This window comes from Colias croceus, chromosome 1 (genome assembly GCF_905220415.1).
Source record: "Colias croceus chromosome 1, ilColCroc2.1".
In the NCBI taxonomy this organism is placed as follows: Eukaryota; Metazoa; Arthropoda; class Insecta; order Lepidoptera; family Pieridae; genus Colias; species Colias croceus.
Window position 1 is genome coordinate 9,842,396 of NC_059537.1, and position 16,413 is coordinate 9,858,808.

Sequence of the window (16,413 nt, forward strand, 5' to 3'; positions counted from 1 at the left end):
GACTTCAAACGGGGCAATATTTTTATTTATTTTATATTTCAATTTTCAGTTGATAATAAATAATAATTATTGTAAGTTATAACGCTTTTATCGCGAGAGCCAAGTGCGTCTCTACCATTTATCCAGATGATTCATAAAACAACACACGTAAGTTAATATAATTATTATGGTCTAAAAATCATAGTATCATTTTACAACTCTTTTATGGTACTCTCGACGACTTAATAACAATGAGACGCGCTGTTTATTTGTTGTTTACAATTATATGCCATTGTGTATTATAGCGATCGCTACATTATTGTTGTCTTTACTCGATGTGCAAAGAATGTGCGTCTTCTTGACCCAATTGTAAGCAGTCGACTGCCTAATAAGGGTGCGGCTTGCGTAAACCTGTAGAACTAGGAAAGCCGTGAAGGAACAAAAAATAATATAAACAGCTTGATACGTTACAGAGAATGCTTGTGAGTGTGACACAATTTATAATGCGATTTTAATTGGCCCGCGACAGCGACAGCTTTGCCTTTTAATATTTTTATTTTTTACTGATCTTTAGATGGGTTTTTACTTTTTATTATATTAATTCTCTCGTCATATCAGATATTAAAGGATAGAGATGCAGTTTTATAAAACATATTTCAGTTATTTGATAAAATTTTAGTGTAATTCAAGAGTAATTATACTTTTGGAGAATTGTTTTTAACCGACTTCAAAAAAAAGGAGGAGGTTATCAATTCGGCCGGTATATTTTTTTTTTTTTTTATGTATGTACACCGATTACTGCGAGGTTTCTGAACCGATTTACGTGATTCTTTTTTTGTTCGATGCGGGATGGTGTCGAATTGGTCCCATAAAAATTTTATTTGGATAGGCCCAGTAGTTTTTATTTTATGAGCATTTTTGTCTGTAGGTATTTGTAAATTTTGCAAGTGCAAGTTTGAAGTCGGTTGTTTTTAACGCAGTTATCACTTGTTTCAAACCAACGATCGGTAAATTATTTTGGGTGTGTTTAGTAAAAACAGTTTATGGTACTTAAATAAATGTATTTATAACTACTAAATATATATAAACAGAATACCGTCGGCAATTTGTGTTAACCTAATAACTAATTTATCAACTTTCTCTACCATGCTCATTTTTAGCCACTCTCAAACTAAAAGCGTCGGATATTCTCAAAGGCACGTATCGTTAAAAGGGCAGTGTTTATTATTAAGTAAGTGGAGCTGGAAATAAAGTGAGTTTTATTTAAGTTTGGTCCTGGTTGCTCAATTTCGAGGGGTACTGATTAATTGCCGGCTGGTGCGGCAGATGTTTGTTGCGCATCGGAATTGAATGGCTCGTGGGTCCTATTGTGAACTCTTTATATCACAGGCATTGATAAAAAACAAGGTCAAGTCATGATGGTTGGAGTGTGCAGCAGCGCGCATATGTATTTGAATATAAATTGCTTTACAGTTGGAAATATAACTATGTACTAAGATAATCAGGTCAAAATCTAGGTCCTATAACTAAGTACTCTTATTGTTTTTAACTTTCAAACAAATCTATTGGTTGCAGACTCTGGATTTCGATCGAGACGGCCTAGCGAAACTCAAAAAGGCGATAAAGGCGATCCACAATTCTGGAAATGGTAAGTTATTTTACCTTAACAATGAGCTTTTAATTACCTAGTTAAGTAGGAGCATGAGACAATGAATGTTAATGATTTTTACAGTAATTTAACTGGGATCGGATATTTAATTGAATGCAGGGCGCACTTAACTTCATGATACTGGTAAAAATGTTTTTCAATATTATTTTTATTATCATTAAATATGGTGAAGAATAATAGACATGAGATATTTCGGTCGCGCGTGGTATTCCAAACATAAAGAACATCCGTGTCGCCAACGAGACGTGTCGGTAGGAATTCCTTTGGTCTAAAACTATATGCTATAGTTATCGAGATGTTTAAGCTCCGTTCCATGGACGACACGATATTGCACCAAAATAGTTTCGGAAGTATCTCGGCTGCTTAAAATAGCCCAGACACTAGTTCGGCATTTGAATACTCTCTCTATTGATTTCCTTTTGGGTGATTTATCTTTCTGCTCAGTTGCTATGTGCTTTTTAACCGATTTCTTTGTGTACAATTTAGATTGTAGTCGTAAATTGAAGATGAGGGAGGGTTTATGTGGTCAGACATTAGATTTGATAGATGGGTCGGTCCATAGGGACATTCACGGTTAATTCATTGACCCTAACATCTAAACTTTGTAGTTTGTACCGCAATACAGACGGTATGTTTGAACTTAGTAATTAGTATGTAGAAACATAATATTACAAAACTTTATATAGATACTGTGCTTAATACCGTACCTACCCGGTACCTTGATACCGTACGACATCTTATCTAAAAGACGAACAAAGAACGGATTTGATTTTTACATTGATTTCATATTCCACATTCAACGTTATAAAAGCAATTGGAAAAACTACATTGTATTTATTCCGCCTGAATTTTGTTAGACTGACGAAATGGAATGACCTAAATTCTGACACAATAGGTTTCAGCCACAGGCTTTATAGAATACATTGAACGTCGTTAGATAGAATATATGGTAACGCGACTTTGGTAGAATATTACGTAGTCGTAATATACGTAGTCGTCTTTACATTGTCTTTGATTGTAATTGTACCTCTTTAAAGTATCTATCTGGTAAGAGTAGGATAGGTAGTAGGATAAAGGAGTTATCTCTCTTCTATGTACAATACAATTGTACGTGGACAATTTTCCAATTTATTACTATGTAATTAGCTATGTCGCGCGGTTTCACCCGCATTGCTCAGCTCCTGTTGGTCTTAGCGTGTTGATATATAGCCTATAACCTTCCTCAATAAATGGGCTATCAAACACCGAAATAATTATTTTTCCAATCGGACCAGTAGTTCCTAAGATTAGCGCGTTCAAACAAACTATCAAACAAACTCTTCAGCTTTATAATATTAGTATAGATTTCAATAAATTAATTATAAGACATTCGATGAAATATACTTACAGTTAGTGAAAAGTGAATTAAAAATCATTAGAACCCTATACAGTATACATATTTATTTGCATAGTATTAAAAATTGCTGTTCATTGCGGTCGATAGTGTTTAGTCTGTGATATCGGCCATGTTGGTAAAATATACCTGTTACACTTTGGCAGCATCTGGTGATAAAAAACTTTCACCGTTTGCTTTATTATTACGACATGTCGTCATCTTTTAGTAGCGTTCATGTTTTGTATACTTTTGAAAGTCGTTTCAAATTTTCCTAATTTTATTTCAGAAATATTTTTTATTACTTTAAAAAATATTAAGTAATTTGATAAAAGGATAAAGTATATTGGAGAAACATCATGCTCTGTCTACTACTAGAATATTCAGGCAAGCCAATTAAAACGAAATTCGAATATAGTTTGAAAAGAGACACTTTTATGAATATTGAATAGTAATATATTTTATGATAAATGTTTTTAAAGCAGAAAGCTCTTGAAACCTAACTTGTTAACCTACTTAACCAACCCAAATTAGACATTGTTGGCGGCGGTAAAAAATGTAGGTCCAAACAATTTTTATTTTATTGAAATGAGATCTCTACGACTTTTTTAACCAGTACACAGTACGATTGTTTTACTAGAAAAAGATTATAGGGCTTAAAATTAACCTTTAGTACGAAAAGGTCCACTGAGGTCCGAGTAAGTTTCCCTTCACGTGTCACCGAAGGAAAGTGGGTCGACGTCTGGTTTAGCACGCTCGAGATCGCTACTTGTGTTCTAGGTTGGATTAAATTACAAATTCCACATATTATACAGAGAAAAGCGACCAAATAAGGCGCTACTCGCCATAGGGACTGGAAAGTTTCTTACGCGTTCTTTAATTAATACAATCATAGATATTGTAAATGATTGTCGATGAATGATGATGATCGGTCTCTATATCTATCCGGTTATAAGCAGTTTAATTCAAACGAAAAGTATTGTACGCATACCGATGGAAACGTTGATTTTATCATGCAAATTGCGTATAGCAATAACAGGTTTTAATCACTTTCATCTGAACAAACTAAGAAATGACCTTTGACTTTCAACAATATACAATGCACTTTTTGTTCTCTATTTTGTTTTAAAGGTGAGCAAAAAATATTGTAAACATGATAAAGCAAATAATATGTACTTCGAAAGGTAAAATGTTATGAATGAACCTGTTGTTATCTTTCACTAGACCAGACATTAACAGATTTATTTGTTGTAGAGATCACAACAGACATTATTCATTCAGATTTTGATGTTCGTATAACATAGAAGTTGGAATCATTATAACTTTTTAAATGAATCCAAAAAGATATTGCATTTGAACGAGCATATAGAGCTCGAATCAGTAAATGATAATAATATATTCGTCTCAAATCGTGTCCTATTAGCGAGAGTTCACCTGACCTACATTCCGTGCAGCTCGATAATGTAAAACCTCCATAGATAATGTAGAAAAAAAATAACCACTTTCCCTTTTCCGTTTCTTCGGATCGGACCATTAAAGGAGTTTATTGACTTGTAATTCCATCGCGTGCTAGGTTTTGTTTACGGGTTGGTCGAAACTGGTCGCGCGGGTTTCGACTGCCGCAGCTGCGCAAGGTCGTCACTCGCGCAAAAAGCAAAACGATACGTTGCACGCCTGGTAGGTAGGGGTACCTTTGTGATGCAGTTCTAGAATGTTCGGCATTAGAGCTTAGGATGAGTAAGGTGGTAGATAAAACATGTTGTGACTTCAATACTTTTTAACCGACTTCAAAAAAAAGGAGGAGGTTATCAATTCGGCCGGTATATTTTTTTTTTTTTTTTTTTTTTTTTATGTATGTACACCGATTACTCCGAGGTTTCTGAACCGATTTACGTGATTCTTTTTTTGTTCGATGCGGGATGGTGTCGAATTGGTCCCATAAAAATTTTATTCGGCTAGGCCTAGTAGTTTTTATTTTATGAGCATTTTTGTCTGTACTCGATGACTTAATTTCAATGTAGCAAGTAACTTTGATTCACTTCCCGGTAACCGATTGAGCTGAAATTTTGTATACGAATGTAAATTGGATAGCGATGAAACATTATCATGACATGGAGCTGATCTGATGATGGAATCGGAAGGTGGCCATAGGAACTCAGTAATATATTGACTCAACTTTATCGAGTTTGGGCTCGTTTGATTCGTGTTGAAAAATACACTAAAAAGTATTAAATAAAAATAACTGCGTTAAAAACAACCGACTTCAAAAACGGAAAAGTAAGAAATAAAAAAGATTTGATATTATTAATTACTACATATTATTTTTATGTGCTATTTATTAAATAGGTTTGAAGTCGGTGCCAAACACTAAGCACTTAGTATTAAGCCCATGCACCGACATCAAACCTTTTTAGTAAATAGCACATAAAAATAATATGTAGTAATTAATAATATCAAATCTTTTTTATTTCTTACTTTTCCGTTTTTGAAGTCGGTTGTTTTTAACGCAGTTATTTTTTACTTATCTAAGCAGTAAATGACGATAATTACTGTTTACTTTTTAAGCCATTTACATATTATTTAATGATTTTTGAACCACCTTATTGGATAAAGGAATCCCAATCCAACTCAAATAAATTGATGTAAGAATCCTAGTTACTTTATACTGTATAATTAAATTATATTTTTATCCCATCTAATATACAAAAATAACTACCGGTCATATTATTATTATCCATCACTAAATGCAATATGTAATCAAATATGCACTTACAAGCGATTTACATGTGTGGGGTTTTTTCACAAAAGATAAACCTGATATTTTACCGATAAAACAATCATGCGGTAGGTAATCATTTTACTTACGTGTTTGTCCAAAAACGTGCTTTAAAATGTACACAGTATATCTTTAAACGCTGCCAATATAACATCGTTTATGGCCCACCCTTGGAAGTCTTCCAAGAAACGAAGGCGTTTCTTCCATTTGTATCTCTTTGTGGTTTATCGGAACGAGTATCGGCTCGCACGTGCTCATATTGAATAGGGGATATTGTTCTTGAATATGAATATTTTATTATGGGGGCTTATCTTAGATCTAATATACTCCGTGTTTAGAGCAGCCAATATGAGAAATTATTGGATATATTGAGTTGTGTGAAACAGTTCTTTTTTATGATTTAGAATTTACAACAGCAACTATATCAAGATGAAGTAAGTGATCGTTGTTTTTAGCTGAGCTATAGAAAGATAATATGTATTCGAAAAAAATAATACAAAAGCCTTACAAAACGACGGACGTAGCTTATTTTACTACAACAAGCACCGTAAAAGCTAGTATGTACACAAAAAATAGTTCCCGCTGCTCATAAAAACATGTTTGCATAAATAATAGCCACGTAGCTTTCATTTTCGGGGATTTCGTGTTGATTAAAAGCAGCTTGCGTCAATCCATACAAAGTGGTCTGTTAAAGAGTACGAGCCTAGCGGAAAAATTGAAAGTGATGTATGCATTTAATATTCCGTGGATGTTGGGCGCATTGAGTTAACCGAATGTAGGCTGTGACACGGACATTGCTAGTGTGTATTTCCCCTAGAATGTAAATGTAAATATTATAACCCAAGGAATGTGGATGAAAATAAAAATTTATTGCTTAATGTAAATATGTATTATAATCCCTTTGGCCAATATGTTTATGCAGTATGGTTAGGGATATATTACGGTTATGTGCAAAAATGTGTAGATTAAATATTTATAAGACTACTAGTGGTCCGCCCCGGCTTCGCCCGTGGTACCTACATGTTTAAACTATCCTATCTCTCAAGTTGGATCGAACTGCACATGGTGTGCGAATTTTATTATAATCGGTTGAGTGGTTTAGGAGTCCATTGAGGACAAACATTGTGACACGAGATTTATATATATTAAGATGGGGTAAGATATGATAAGATATGGTGAGATAATCTTCTTGATCCTGTTTTTCAATCGCTCATGCGATTGAAAAAAGGAATCATTTCCTTTAAGTGAAGATGAAATGTTTCTACTGCTGATTTGTATTTGAATTTGCATTAATTAATGTAGAGTTTCATGATACTTTAAGTAAGCTCACTTTAATAACGAACACTTCTATACGTTTTAATAATTTAGAAGAGGATTCGCTGCCAATTACTTTGGCGAGTTTATCTGGCTTAAAAATAATTAGTGCTGGACGACGGACGTCCGCGTTGTGAAACAGTATCCTTTATCAAATAACGCGACTATATTTTATTCTCTATCTTGTAGAGTAAGCCGGCGCTGTACATTCGTAACAAAGCTTGGATAATTCCTTTTAAAGTCGTTCCAATTGCCAGATACCTCTTATCTATTATTGGATTGAATTCTGTCTCGTAGGCAGTGCCTTGAAGAGTTTATTAATTTGTGAATAGGGGACTAAGTTACAGCATTTTCAAATAAAATTGAACTCAAATTCACACATTTAAGGCAGGATGGAAGTACGGTTTGATATTTGTTGGAATTAATTTAAATCTGCACTGTCATAAATCATCCTCAATTTTTCAAGTCATGGTGTTTTTCCACCAATAATATGTAGCGAGCGAGCGAATGTGTAGCGAGGAATGTGTTTGTAAATAATCAATCATATCGCTTCATTTAATTTTCAGTCTGAGGCGTCATCCTCGCACATTATTGGTGGAAAAGCACCCTTAATTGGAGTCAGAGCGTCAAGCCTTTTCTATTGTCAGAGTTGGTGTGACAATAAACAAAATATTATTTGCAGCACACGTGGACAACGAGATGTATCTCTCGCGCGCGCTGGAGAGGCTCGGCGGGAACGCGCTCAGCAAGGACTCGGAGCCTGACATCGGGGCGGCGTTCTTCAAGTTCGCCGTCGTCACCAAGGAACTGTCCGCGCTGATGAAAACATTGGTGAGTTCAGAGTTGCTTGGTGAAATGTTGATGGCAGAGAAGAGTTTATAGATGCCGTTTTCATATTTTAAGGGACTGCAAGGCTAATGGCGAAAAATAACTATTTACTGATGCGTAACCTAAGCCACGTGTTTGTTTGAACTTTAAAATGTAATAAGTTACTTTAAGAAGTATCCTGTTTCTCCACTAAATTGTCCGATATTTTCTACAATATATTTTAAAGTAGAATGGACTGTAAGTCCACAAATAATATTTTGTACAACAATTTCCCTCCTTCGCATTCCATAAATCTCAAAGTTGCTGTATCGTTTAATAAATCTGTATCAAAATATAAACGATGAAATATTGTAGCAGGAGAAATGTAAGGTCGAATTTGCGAGAATTTCAGCCCGCAAGAATTTTCAACAACTGCTGTAGATACAAAATAGTTGACTGCGTTTGGCTTTGTGATTCGTGTATTTGACTCCTCGCCAACCGCCGCTACATCCACAACTGGAATACTTCGTGCCATTATTGTTTTGTATTGTTTTATAATAGCCCTGATATTTCATAATAGCTAAACAGCATCTGTTTCTGGATTATAAATTGTCAAATGTTTTTAAAAACGTTAATCTAATACAAATAAATTATTAGTCCGCGAGTATTACAAGTGGAAGTCCCGAAGGGTTTGTTGATTTTCATTTTTTGCAATCACTATTCGCAAATTTTATTCTATCGTATCAAAGATAAAACAAACTTATCCTGACGAGCGTTTTGTTCTATTCAAAATAAATCCGAAAGTATTTTTCAATCGCTTCTCGCCTCGTTTAAAATAAATTTGCATTTTATGATTTCATTTAATGTTCTCTTTTATACCTACTTAACAGTCAATTGAAACATTGAAATTTTACTTTTAGAATTGTTAACTCTTTAAGAATTGTTTCAGCGTGAATATTAATGAAATTACCAGTTCGTTTTACTCGTATGTGCCCCAGTTCAAGTTGTTTGCACGGAACGGTAACTTACGGCCGTCGACCGACAATGATAATTTCATGATATATTATTATGCTGTATGCATAGTACAATTTTTTAAAGTGATATACCTCAACCAGCCATCTGCATTTTAAACGGATAACATCTGTTATGTGAGTTGATAAGGTGTTATCAATTTGTACGGTAGCGCAAAATCGTAAATAGTTTGAATGATTTTACAGCTGTCATGTCAGTGACGTTGGTAATAAAAGTTATTTCACATCTATATGCAACTTAAAGATTCAAGTATGGTTGAAATCACGCTTAATGAATAGATAGATGATATTCCATCATATAAATTGCATGGTTTCAACGATCAACGATGAGCTTAATACTTTCAACTAATAGAAATCACAGCATGGCCATTCATTATAAAACCTCATACTATTTTATGTGTGTTTTAAGAGTGCAATTTCCGGCAACAAACCAACTCATTCAAGATTGATTCACGGTTGACCTCGATAATCATAAGAAAGTAAAATTGAATGCGTGAACTCGTGATGTTTACGGCGAAATGTGTTAAGAGCCTTTACTGTGTGCTTAGTTACGAACGACCTGAATTTTCTAAATTATAAATGGTATTAAATGAAAGCATGTTTAGTCATTATATTATGTCTTAAGAAATCTTTTGTTGGAGTCTCTTACGTTCAATGTTTGGAGTTTTAAACTAGTGCACATTATGGAATAGAAGTGGGGATGAATAATGTATGGAAAGTTTTCGGTTCGGATGGAGTTAGTTCACGATCTGTTTTAAGTGATAATATACCGCAAATTTTCTAATTCAACAGGGAATAATATTATGAGGATAAAAAGGTAATTAGATTATTCGTTGATGGCGTCATTTGTTTTTTAATCGGTACTAACGCACGCAATTCATTTCTTTAAATTGCATCAATATACAATTTTATCGTACAACAATGTACAATTTAGTTTTCCGAAATGTCAATGTTACTTCTTGCAACATCAACCATCTGTTTTCTCTGTTGTGTGTGTGTGTGTGTGTGTTCTGCTAGTGTCTGTTTTAGGTGATTTTGATATAAATAAAACACATGTACGCACAGTTTTGTACATATAACTTTGTTTCGAGCTGTATCTATTGTCTCCATGAAACATTTCAAAATTATCTAGTATATTCCATGCTCCAGTCCTGATAACTCTACACCTTAGTCAAAATATGTGGCTTGGCCGTTCGTTACTACAAGAACTATTGTATAACACAAAAGTAATGAACAGTGAATTAATTTTTCACCTTACGCCGATGTGAATGTAGCGAAATGGCCAAGCCACATATTTTGACTAAGGTGTAGAGTTTGTGAAGTTAGGCCTTGTAGAGTTAGGGCGTGTAGTGTTAGAAGCTTGGCTCTACATGAGATCTGATAACTTTTTGACAGTGCTAGTCATATGGACTCGTCTTGGCAACATTTTACATGAAAATGTTTTTGGTGGGATCACTATAACTAGATTCATCGAACAGATAAAATGCCTTGAAGTTTTCATCTAAAAGTAATTCTTGTTGTTCGCAAGCGGAAATTATGATATTGAGGGATCCCGAGACGGATGTCTCACAGATACCCGGTTGAAGGGACCGCCGAGATATAAATCTAAATTATGCTACGAAGCCTCACTTCCTTATTACATGAACCTATCTGTGTCCAAGTTCATAATTAAAAAAAATTATAATGAATCCTGGTCACTCATTATGTTTGAAGAGTGATTTTTTGAAATACAGGGTCCGCCATCTAACTTTTTTTTTTTCAACTAGTGCTTATTTCGTGAATGGCAACACTTAGCTCATGCCTAATTTGACAGATAATTAGTTTTATCCTTCCGCTGAACGAATATGGTTGTGTATACGCTTGAACAACGCTGGGAAATATTGCGACATTACTTTGAAAATCATGGTAATGTTGCAGAATGTGTGCGAAAATTGCGTACGGATTTTGGAAGAAATGAAGCACCGTCAGCTCCGTATGTTCGTTACCTTGTGAAAAAAGTGAAAGAAACTGGCATCCTCATCGATAAACCAACGCGTGAAAAGCCAAAAACAGTGCGTACACCCGAGAATATTGCTGCTGTGGCCGATAGTGTGCGTGAAACGCCATCAACATCAGTTCACCGTCGTTCTCAACAATTAGACATTTCGGAGACATCATTGAGACGAATTTTGCGTAAAGACTTTGGTATGACGCCGTACAAAATCCAATTGGTTCAGGAGTTGAAGCCAACTGACCATCCAATGCGTTTTCGCTTCGCTAAGTGGGCCTGCGATCGACTTGCAGAAGATGCGGATTTTGCCAAAAAAATCATCTTTTCAGATGAAGCTCATTTCGAACTTGGCGGGTATGTAAACAAGCAGAATTGTCGCATTTGGGGCACAGAAAACCCGCACGCATTCATTGAAAAGCCGGTGCACCCAAAACGAGTCACTGTTTGGTGCGGATTTTGGTCCAGAGGCATAATTGGGCCATTTTTCTTCGAAAATGAGCAAGGTGGCGCCGTTACAGTCAATGGCGATCGTTATCGGGCCATGTTGAACGAGTTTTTGTTCACAGAAATTGAAGAGGAGGATATAGGCAACATTTGGTTTCAACAGGACGGCGCAACGTGCCACACAGCCGACGCTACACTTGATGTTTTGCGCCCTGTTTTTGAAAATCGCATTATCAGCCGCAGAGCTGATGTCGTTTGGCCACCTCGGAGCTGCGATTTGACACCGTTGGACTATTATTTGTGGGGTGCCGTCAAAGATAAGTGTTACGCCGACAAGCCAGAGACAATTGACGCTTTAAAGGACAATATTCGTGAAGCCATTGGTGAAATACAGCTGCACACAGTCGATAATGTACTCAAAAATTGGACCGATCGTGTAGGGTACTGCATGGCCAGCCGAGGCAGCCATTTGAATGAAATTATATTCCATCATTAACCGGAAGGATTGTACTTTCAAATAAAAAAAGAAATTTGAAAAAATATTTAGTAGTTTTTTATTAATAGCATTTAAAAAAAAAAATGTTATTTGGCGGACCCGTTAGCTTGATATTTATGGTGCATAATTTTTCCTGGTTTGTGCTGATAATGTTACCTTTTTAACCGACTTCAAAAAAAAGGAGGAGGTTATCAATTCGGCCGGTATATTTTTTTTTTTTTTTTTTTTTTTTTATGTATGTACACCGATTACTCCGAGGTTTCTGAACCGATTTACGTGATTCTTTTTTTGTTCGATGCGGGATGGTGTCGAATTGGTCCCATAAAAATTTTATTCGGCTAGGCCTAGTAGTTTTTATTTTATGAGCATTTTTGTCTGTACTCGATGACTTAATTTCAATGTAGCAAGTAACTTTGATTCACTTCCCGGTAACCGATTGAGCTGAAATTTTGTATACGAATGTAAATTGGATAGCGATGAAACATTATCATGACATGGAGCTGATCTGATGATGGAATCGGAAGGTGGCCATAGGAACTCAGTAATATATTGACTCAACTTTATCGAGTTTGGGCTCGTTTGATTCGTGTTGAAAAATACACTAAAAAGTATTAAATAAAAATAACTGCGTTAAAAACAACCGACTTCAAAAACGGAAAAGTAAGAAATAAAAAAGATTTGATATTATTAATTACTACATATTATTTTTATGTGCTATTTATTAAATAGGTTTGAAGTCGGTGCCAAACACTAAGCACTTAGTATTAAGCCCATGCACCGACATCAAACCTTTTTAGTAAATAGCACATAAAAATAATATGTAGTAATTAATAATATCAAATCTTTTTTATTTCTTACTTTTCCGTTTTTGAAGTCGGTTGTTTTTAACGCAGTTATTTTTATAATTAATTTGGTTTAGTACGTGTTTCGACTTTGCGATATGATTTATACCATTTACTTTAAATGGACTGATATTATTTAATTATTTTATTTAGTAACTGCGCAGTTGTTTTAGTGCGAATTATTTACGTTGTAATACAAGCATGGCAACCGAATCGCGTAAACCAATCGGTGGAATATATTTAATTTTCGTTTTAAACGTTCGTGGAATAACGGAGGCATTAAATATTTTATACGTTTTCTAGCGAATGACCTGACGCAGACGAGGTGCGTGGGCGCACAGATTGTGTACACCCACTTGCATATAGGTCAGGGTAATGCTAACAATCTGACCCTGCTGTGTTGCCAAGTAATTCAGCAATCTCTGAATTTTTGTATTAATACCAATTAGTATGACATGACAGTCATAAGCTTGAATTAATATTGATCTCTGATCCGTAATCTGAGGATTGAAGTTATTTTTGAATGCATGGTAACTTTTGATCGTTTTCTCGTTCTTACTTCTTACACATTTTAATAAGGAAGCGATGTACAAGGAACTCATGCTAATCTGTAGATTTTGGATTGATGTCTAATATTGAAACCGGTCATATACCGTCCCAATTTTTAAAACAAGCGTCATTACTCAGCAAAACCTAGAAAATGCACGAAGTGAACGCAGGTACGCGATAAATATGTTTAATCTCTCTGCTGTGTAAACGCTGTTATCTTGCGATAAACGAGTGCACTATTGCAATTAGCTCGTTTCACTATCTACTAGGGTAAAAGTTTGAAGGATCATTATAGTTTCTAAATAGATTTTCGTAGATAAGACGTAAAGAGCTCTCAAATTCTGTCGGTATGTTGGAAGCTGGGCTCTCGGGATTGCGCAGAATCCTCGGCCCGCCCTTGACATATCAGCTTCCTTTGTCCTTGTAACGAGCTTCGACCTGCTTATCATTTTCGTATTTATCGTGCGATAACTAGATTTTGTTCCATTGGAAGTGAATGTTGTATTAATATGGATAGGTTTATTGTTTATTTGGATCATAAGAGTATTCTCAAATTATTTGTTTATGATAGTGTTATTAAATTATTTACGATACTATCTTGATGTTTTGGATTCAATTCGTAATAAAAGCTTTATAAAAAGAAACGAGAAGGAGCTTTTTATTACACTCTACTTATTAACGAGCTAACATTATATCTATCAATGATTGTATTATGAATTGGATATAAAAAAATGTTTCCAAAATCGTGCAAGCAAATATCATAATTCACTCTTGCTGCAATCTCGTTAAACGTTTAATCAGAGAAGTGGTTTTACGTTGGTATTATTACAATTGAAATCAAACTGAACCGCAGTTCCGGTTGCGCCATCGTTTATACGTGCTTCCTCCGTCGCTGGGTGGTTTGATAAGAAAATGAGTAAAGGTCTTTTCAAACCGGAGAGTTATCCGCTACCGCATGGCTAGCGGTAACCCGATGGGTACGCGATTCAATCTCTTATGTTGTATATTACTTTAGAGACTCTATTAACGTAACCAACGGGATACGGCTAGCCACGGCGAATACGGAGTCGCCAGTTTGAATAGGCCTTAAAGCTCGCCGGTGCAAGACGAAATTGTTCAAAGAAAGTCGTGCTGTACTATAGGAAATGTACTCAACTCTATGTACATCGATTTACATACAATGGCAACGTATAAACCGCACGCGTGTCTTCAATTATAACAATTATCATTGTTTCATTAGTGTGATATAATCTCGGGAACTTTTTGTGGAAATTACATTACTCATTTATCGTTGATAGGGTTATATTTTTATTAAAAATGCGATGAGTTTATTTTATTATGAATAGATAAATGTGTTTTTTGGATAATCATAAAACTCAATTGCTGATGCTATTTTTGTAAACTAAATTCTAGTCTAGTTTTATACGACTGTTTCATTATTCAAGGCAGAAAAGTATAAATTTGCTTTACCGAACACTTCATCTTGTTAAGAGTGAATGAATCGTGTTTATGGCGTCTTACAATGTAAGTTATAGGTACTTAGGAGATATCTTCGTATTGTTACAAGTAATACGGGCCTCAATATGACCGTGTCGTGAAATACCACATTTCACAGAAACGGGGTAATACCAAGCAGGTACTTTAAGTGTTTCCAATTACATTTACAAAGAAAAATATCGTTTTGTCTAGTAATTGTGGTTCTCTCTAAAATGACTATTGTTATAGTCTATTGAATTATGAACCGGAAGGATATGGTTATTATGTAGAACAATACTTTTAGTTGTCGAATGTTTTAAAATATAACTACCTATGTAAAAGTAAAATGCATTGTATAATTTTTTTTCAATACTTACCTACCGTTAAAATAAGTAAAACATACGTTTAGAATAATGACTATGGAAGTATTAAGAGATACTGAAACATAATTAATGATAATGTGGTCATAAAATCCATCAATAAAAATACGCCCCAAACAAAACATATGTAAGTAATAACAGCTATGATTTCAATATTATTTACTAGTACAGTTTTGGTGAATCATGCATATTCTTCATCGAGTGCTTTAGCTTTTTGAAGTTTTCTAACGGTACTTTTCAATGTCATTGAAACATCTCAAATATCCATGTATCGTAATTAGTATCATATTCATTGGAGAAGTATGGCCAGGAAGGGTTTCATTGTGCCCCAACCCTTTGTCTCTTTGGCCCTCGTCTGCCATCGACGTGTTCGCTTCAATGATTACACAATAGGCGCTCTTTGAATAAAATTTCCACTTAAATTAATACTATCGCTTAATACGAGCGGGGGCAAAAAAGCGAAGACAAGGTAATTTTCAATACCCCGTTCGTGTCGATTACTCATTTTTTGCGCATCGGTCAGGGTCGGTGCTATTGTTTTAAATAGGCGGGATTACCAAACACTTGCACGAGTAAAGCGTCTACTCCGTAAGTGCACTTAATGCTGAATAGAACGGAATATCAACATGCTGTGTAGCAATCCGAGAGGCTGTGGTCTTAGCGCACCTCGGATAGAAATAGACACTCGCGGAATGCCAGTTGAAGTGTTGTGCAATGGGCAAATTTAAAGAGCTGAGCCATTCTACAGGCTGCGCCTAACTATCTTGAGGAAAATCACTTCATTTTTCCTTTGATGTTTGTTTGTAAGTTGTAACAAGGCCAATAAAATGAATTAAAAATTTCATCCAAAATCAACCATATGCCGTAAAACTTACATAACCTTCAGCATAAAATCTTGTTTTTTCATTATAGCTATTTGTTGCAGATGCAGAACATAAACAACATAGTTATGTTCCCCGTAGACAGTCTTCTAAAAGGTGACCTGCGGGGCGTCAAAGGTGATCTCAAAAGGCCATTCGAAAAGGCGTCCAAAGACTATGAGTCAAAGTACCTGAAGATTGAGAAGGAGAAGAAGTCGCAGGCTAAAGAGGCGGGCCTCATTCGGAGTGAGGTGACACCGGCAGAAATAGCTGATGAAATGGAAAAGGAACGGAGATTATTTCAACTGCAAATGTGCGAGGTAACTATACGTTTGCTATTTGCGTATTGGATTATCGCTTACAGTAATTGCTGAGGGGATTTATGTTGTATGATTTAAATGATAGGAATTGACATGAGGAAAAAGACA

At 35.2% G+C, this 16,413-nt stretch overlaps 2 protein-coding genes across 3 annotated transcripts in view; both read left to right on the top strand.

Annotated features, from left to right (window-relative positions):
• Window positions 1-16,413, top strand: part of LOC123691466 (arfGAP with SH3 domain, ANK repeat and PH domain-containing protein) — a 41,611-nt gene that overhangs the window by 3,709 nt on the left and 21,489 nt on the right. For both annotated transcript variants that reach the window (XM_045635875.1, XM_045635882.1), the window contains exons 2-4: window positions 1,555-1,627; window positions 7,793-7,941; window positions 16,051-16,305. In XM_045635875.1, the coding sequence (XP_045491831.1) occupies window positions 1,555-1,627; window positions 7,793-7,941; window positions 16,051-16,305 (477 nt within the window). The remainder of the gene's footprint in view (window positions 1-1,554; window positions 1,628-7,792; window positions 7,942-16,050; window positions 16,306-16,413) is intronic.
• LOC123692232 lies at window positions 11,138-11,920 on the top strand. The gene is made up of 2 exons (XM_045636950.1): window positions 11,138-11,463; window positions 11,499-11,920. The coding sequence occupies exons 1-2, from the start codon at window positions 11,433-11,435 to the stop codon at window positions 11,876-11,878; spliced, it is 411 nt and encodes a 136-aa protein (XP_045492906.1). The 5' UTR covers window positions 11,138-11,432; the 3' UTR covers window positions 11,879-11,920.

Coding starts and splice junctions, on each gene's coding strand:
- LOC123692232 (XM_045636950.1), top strand. CDS start 11,433: ATGAGCAAGGTGGCGCCGTTACAGTCAATGG. Junction 11,464..11,498: donor GGCGCCGTTACAGTCAATGG/CGATCGTTATCG, acceptor ACGAGTTTTTGT/TCACAGAAATTGAAGAGGAG.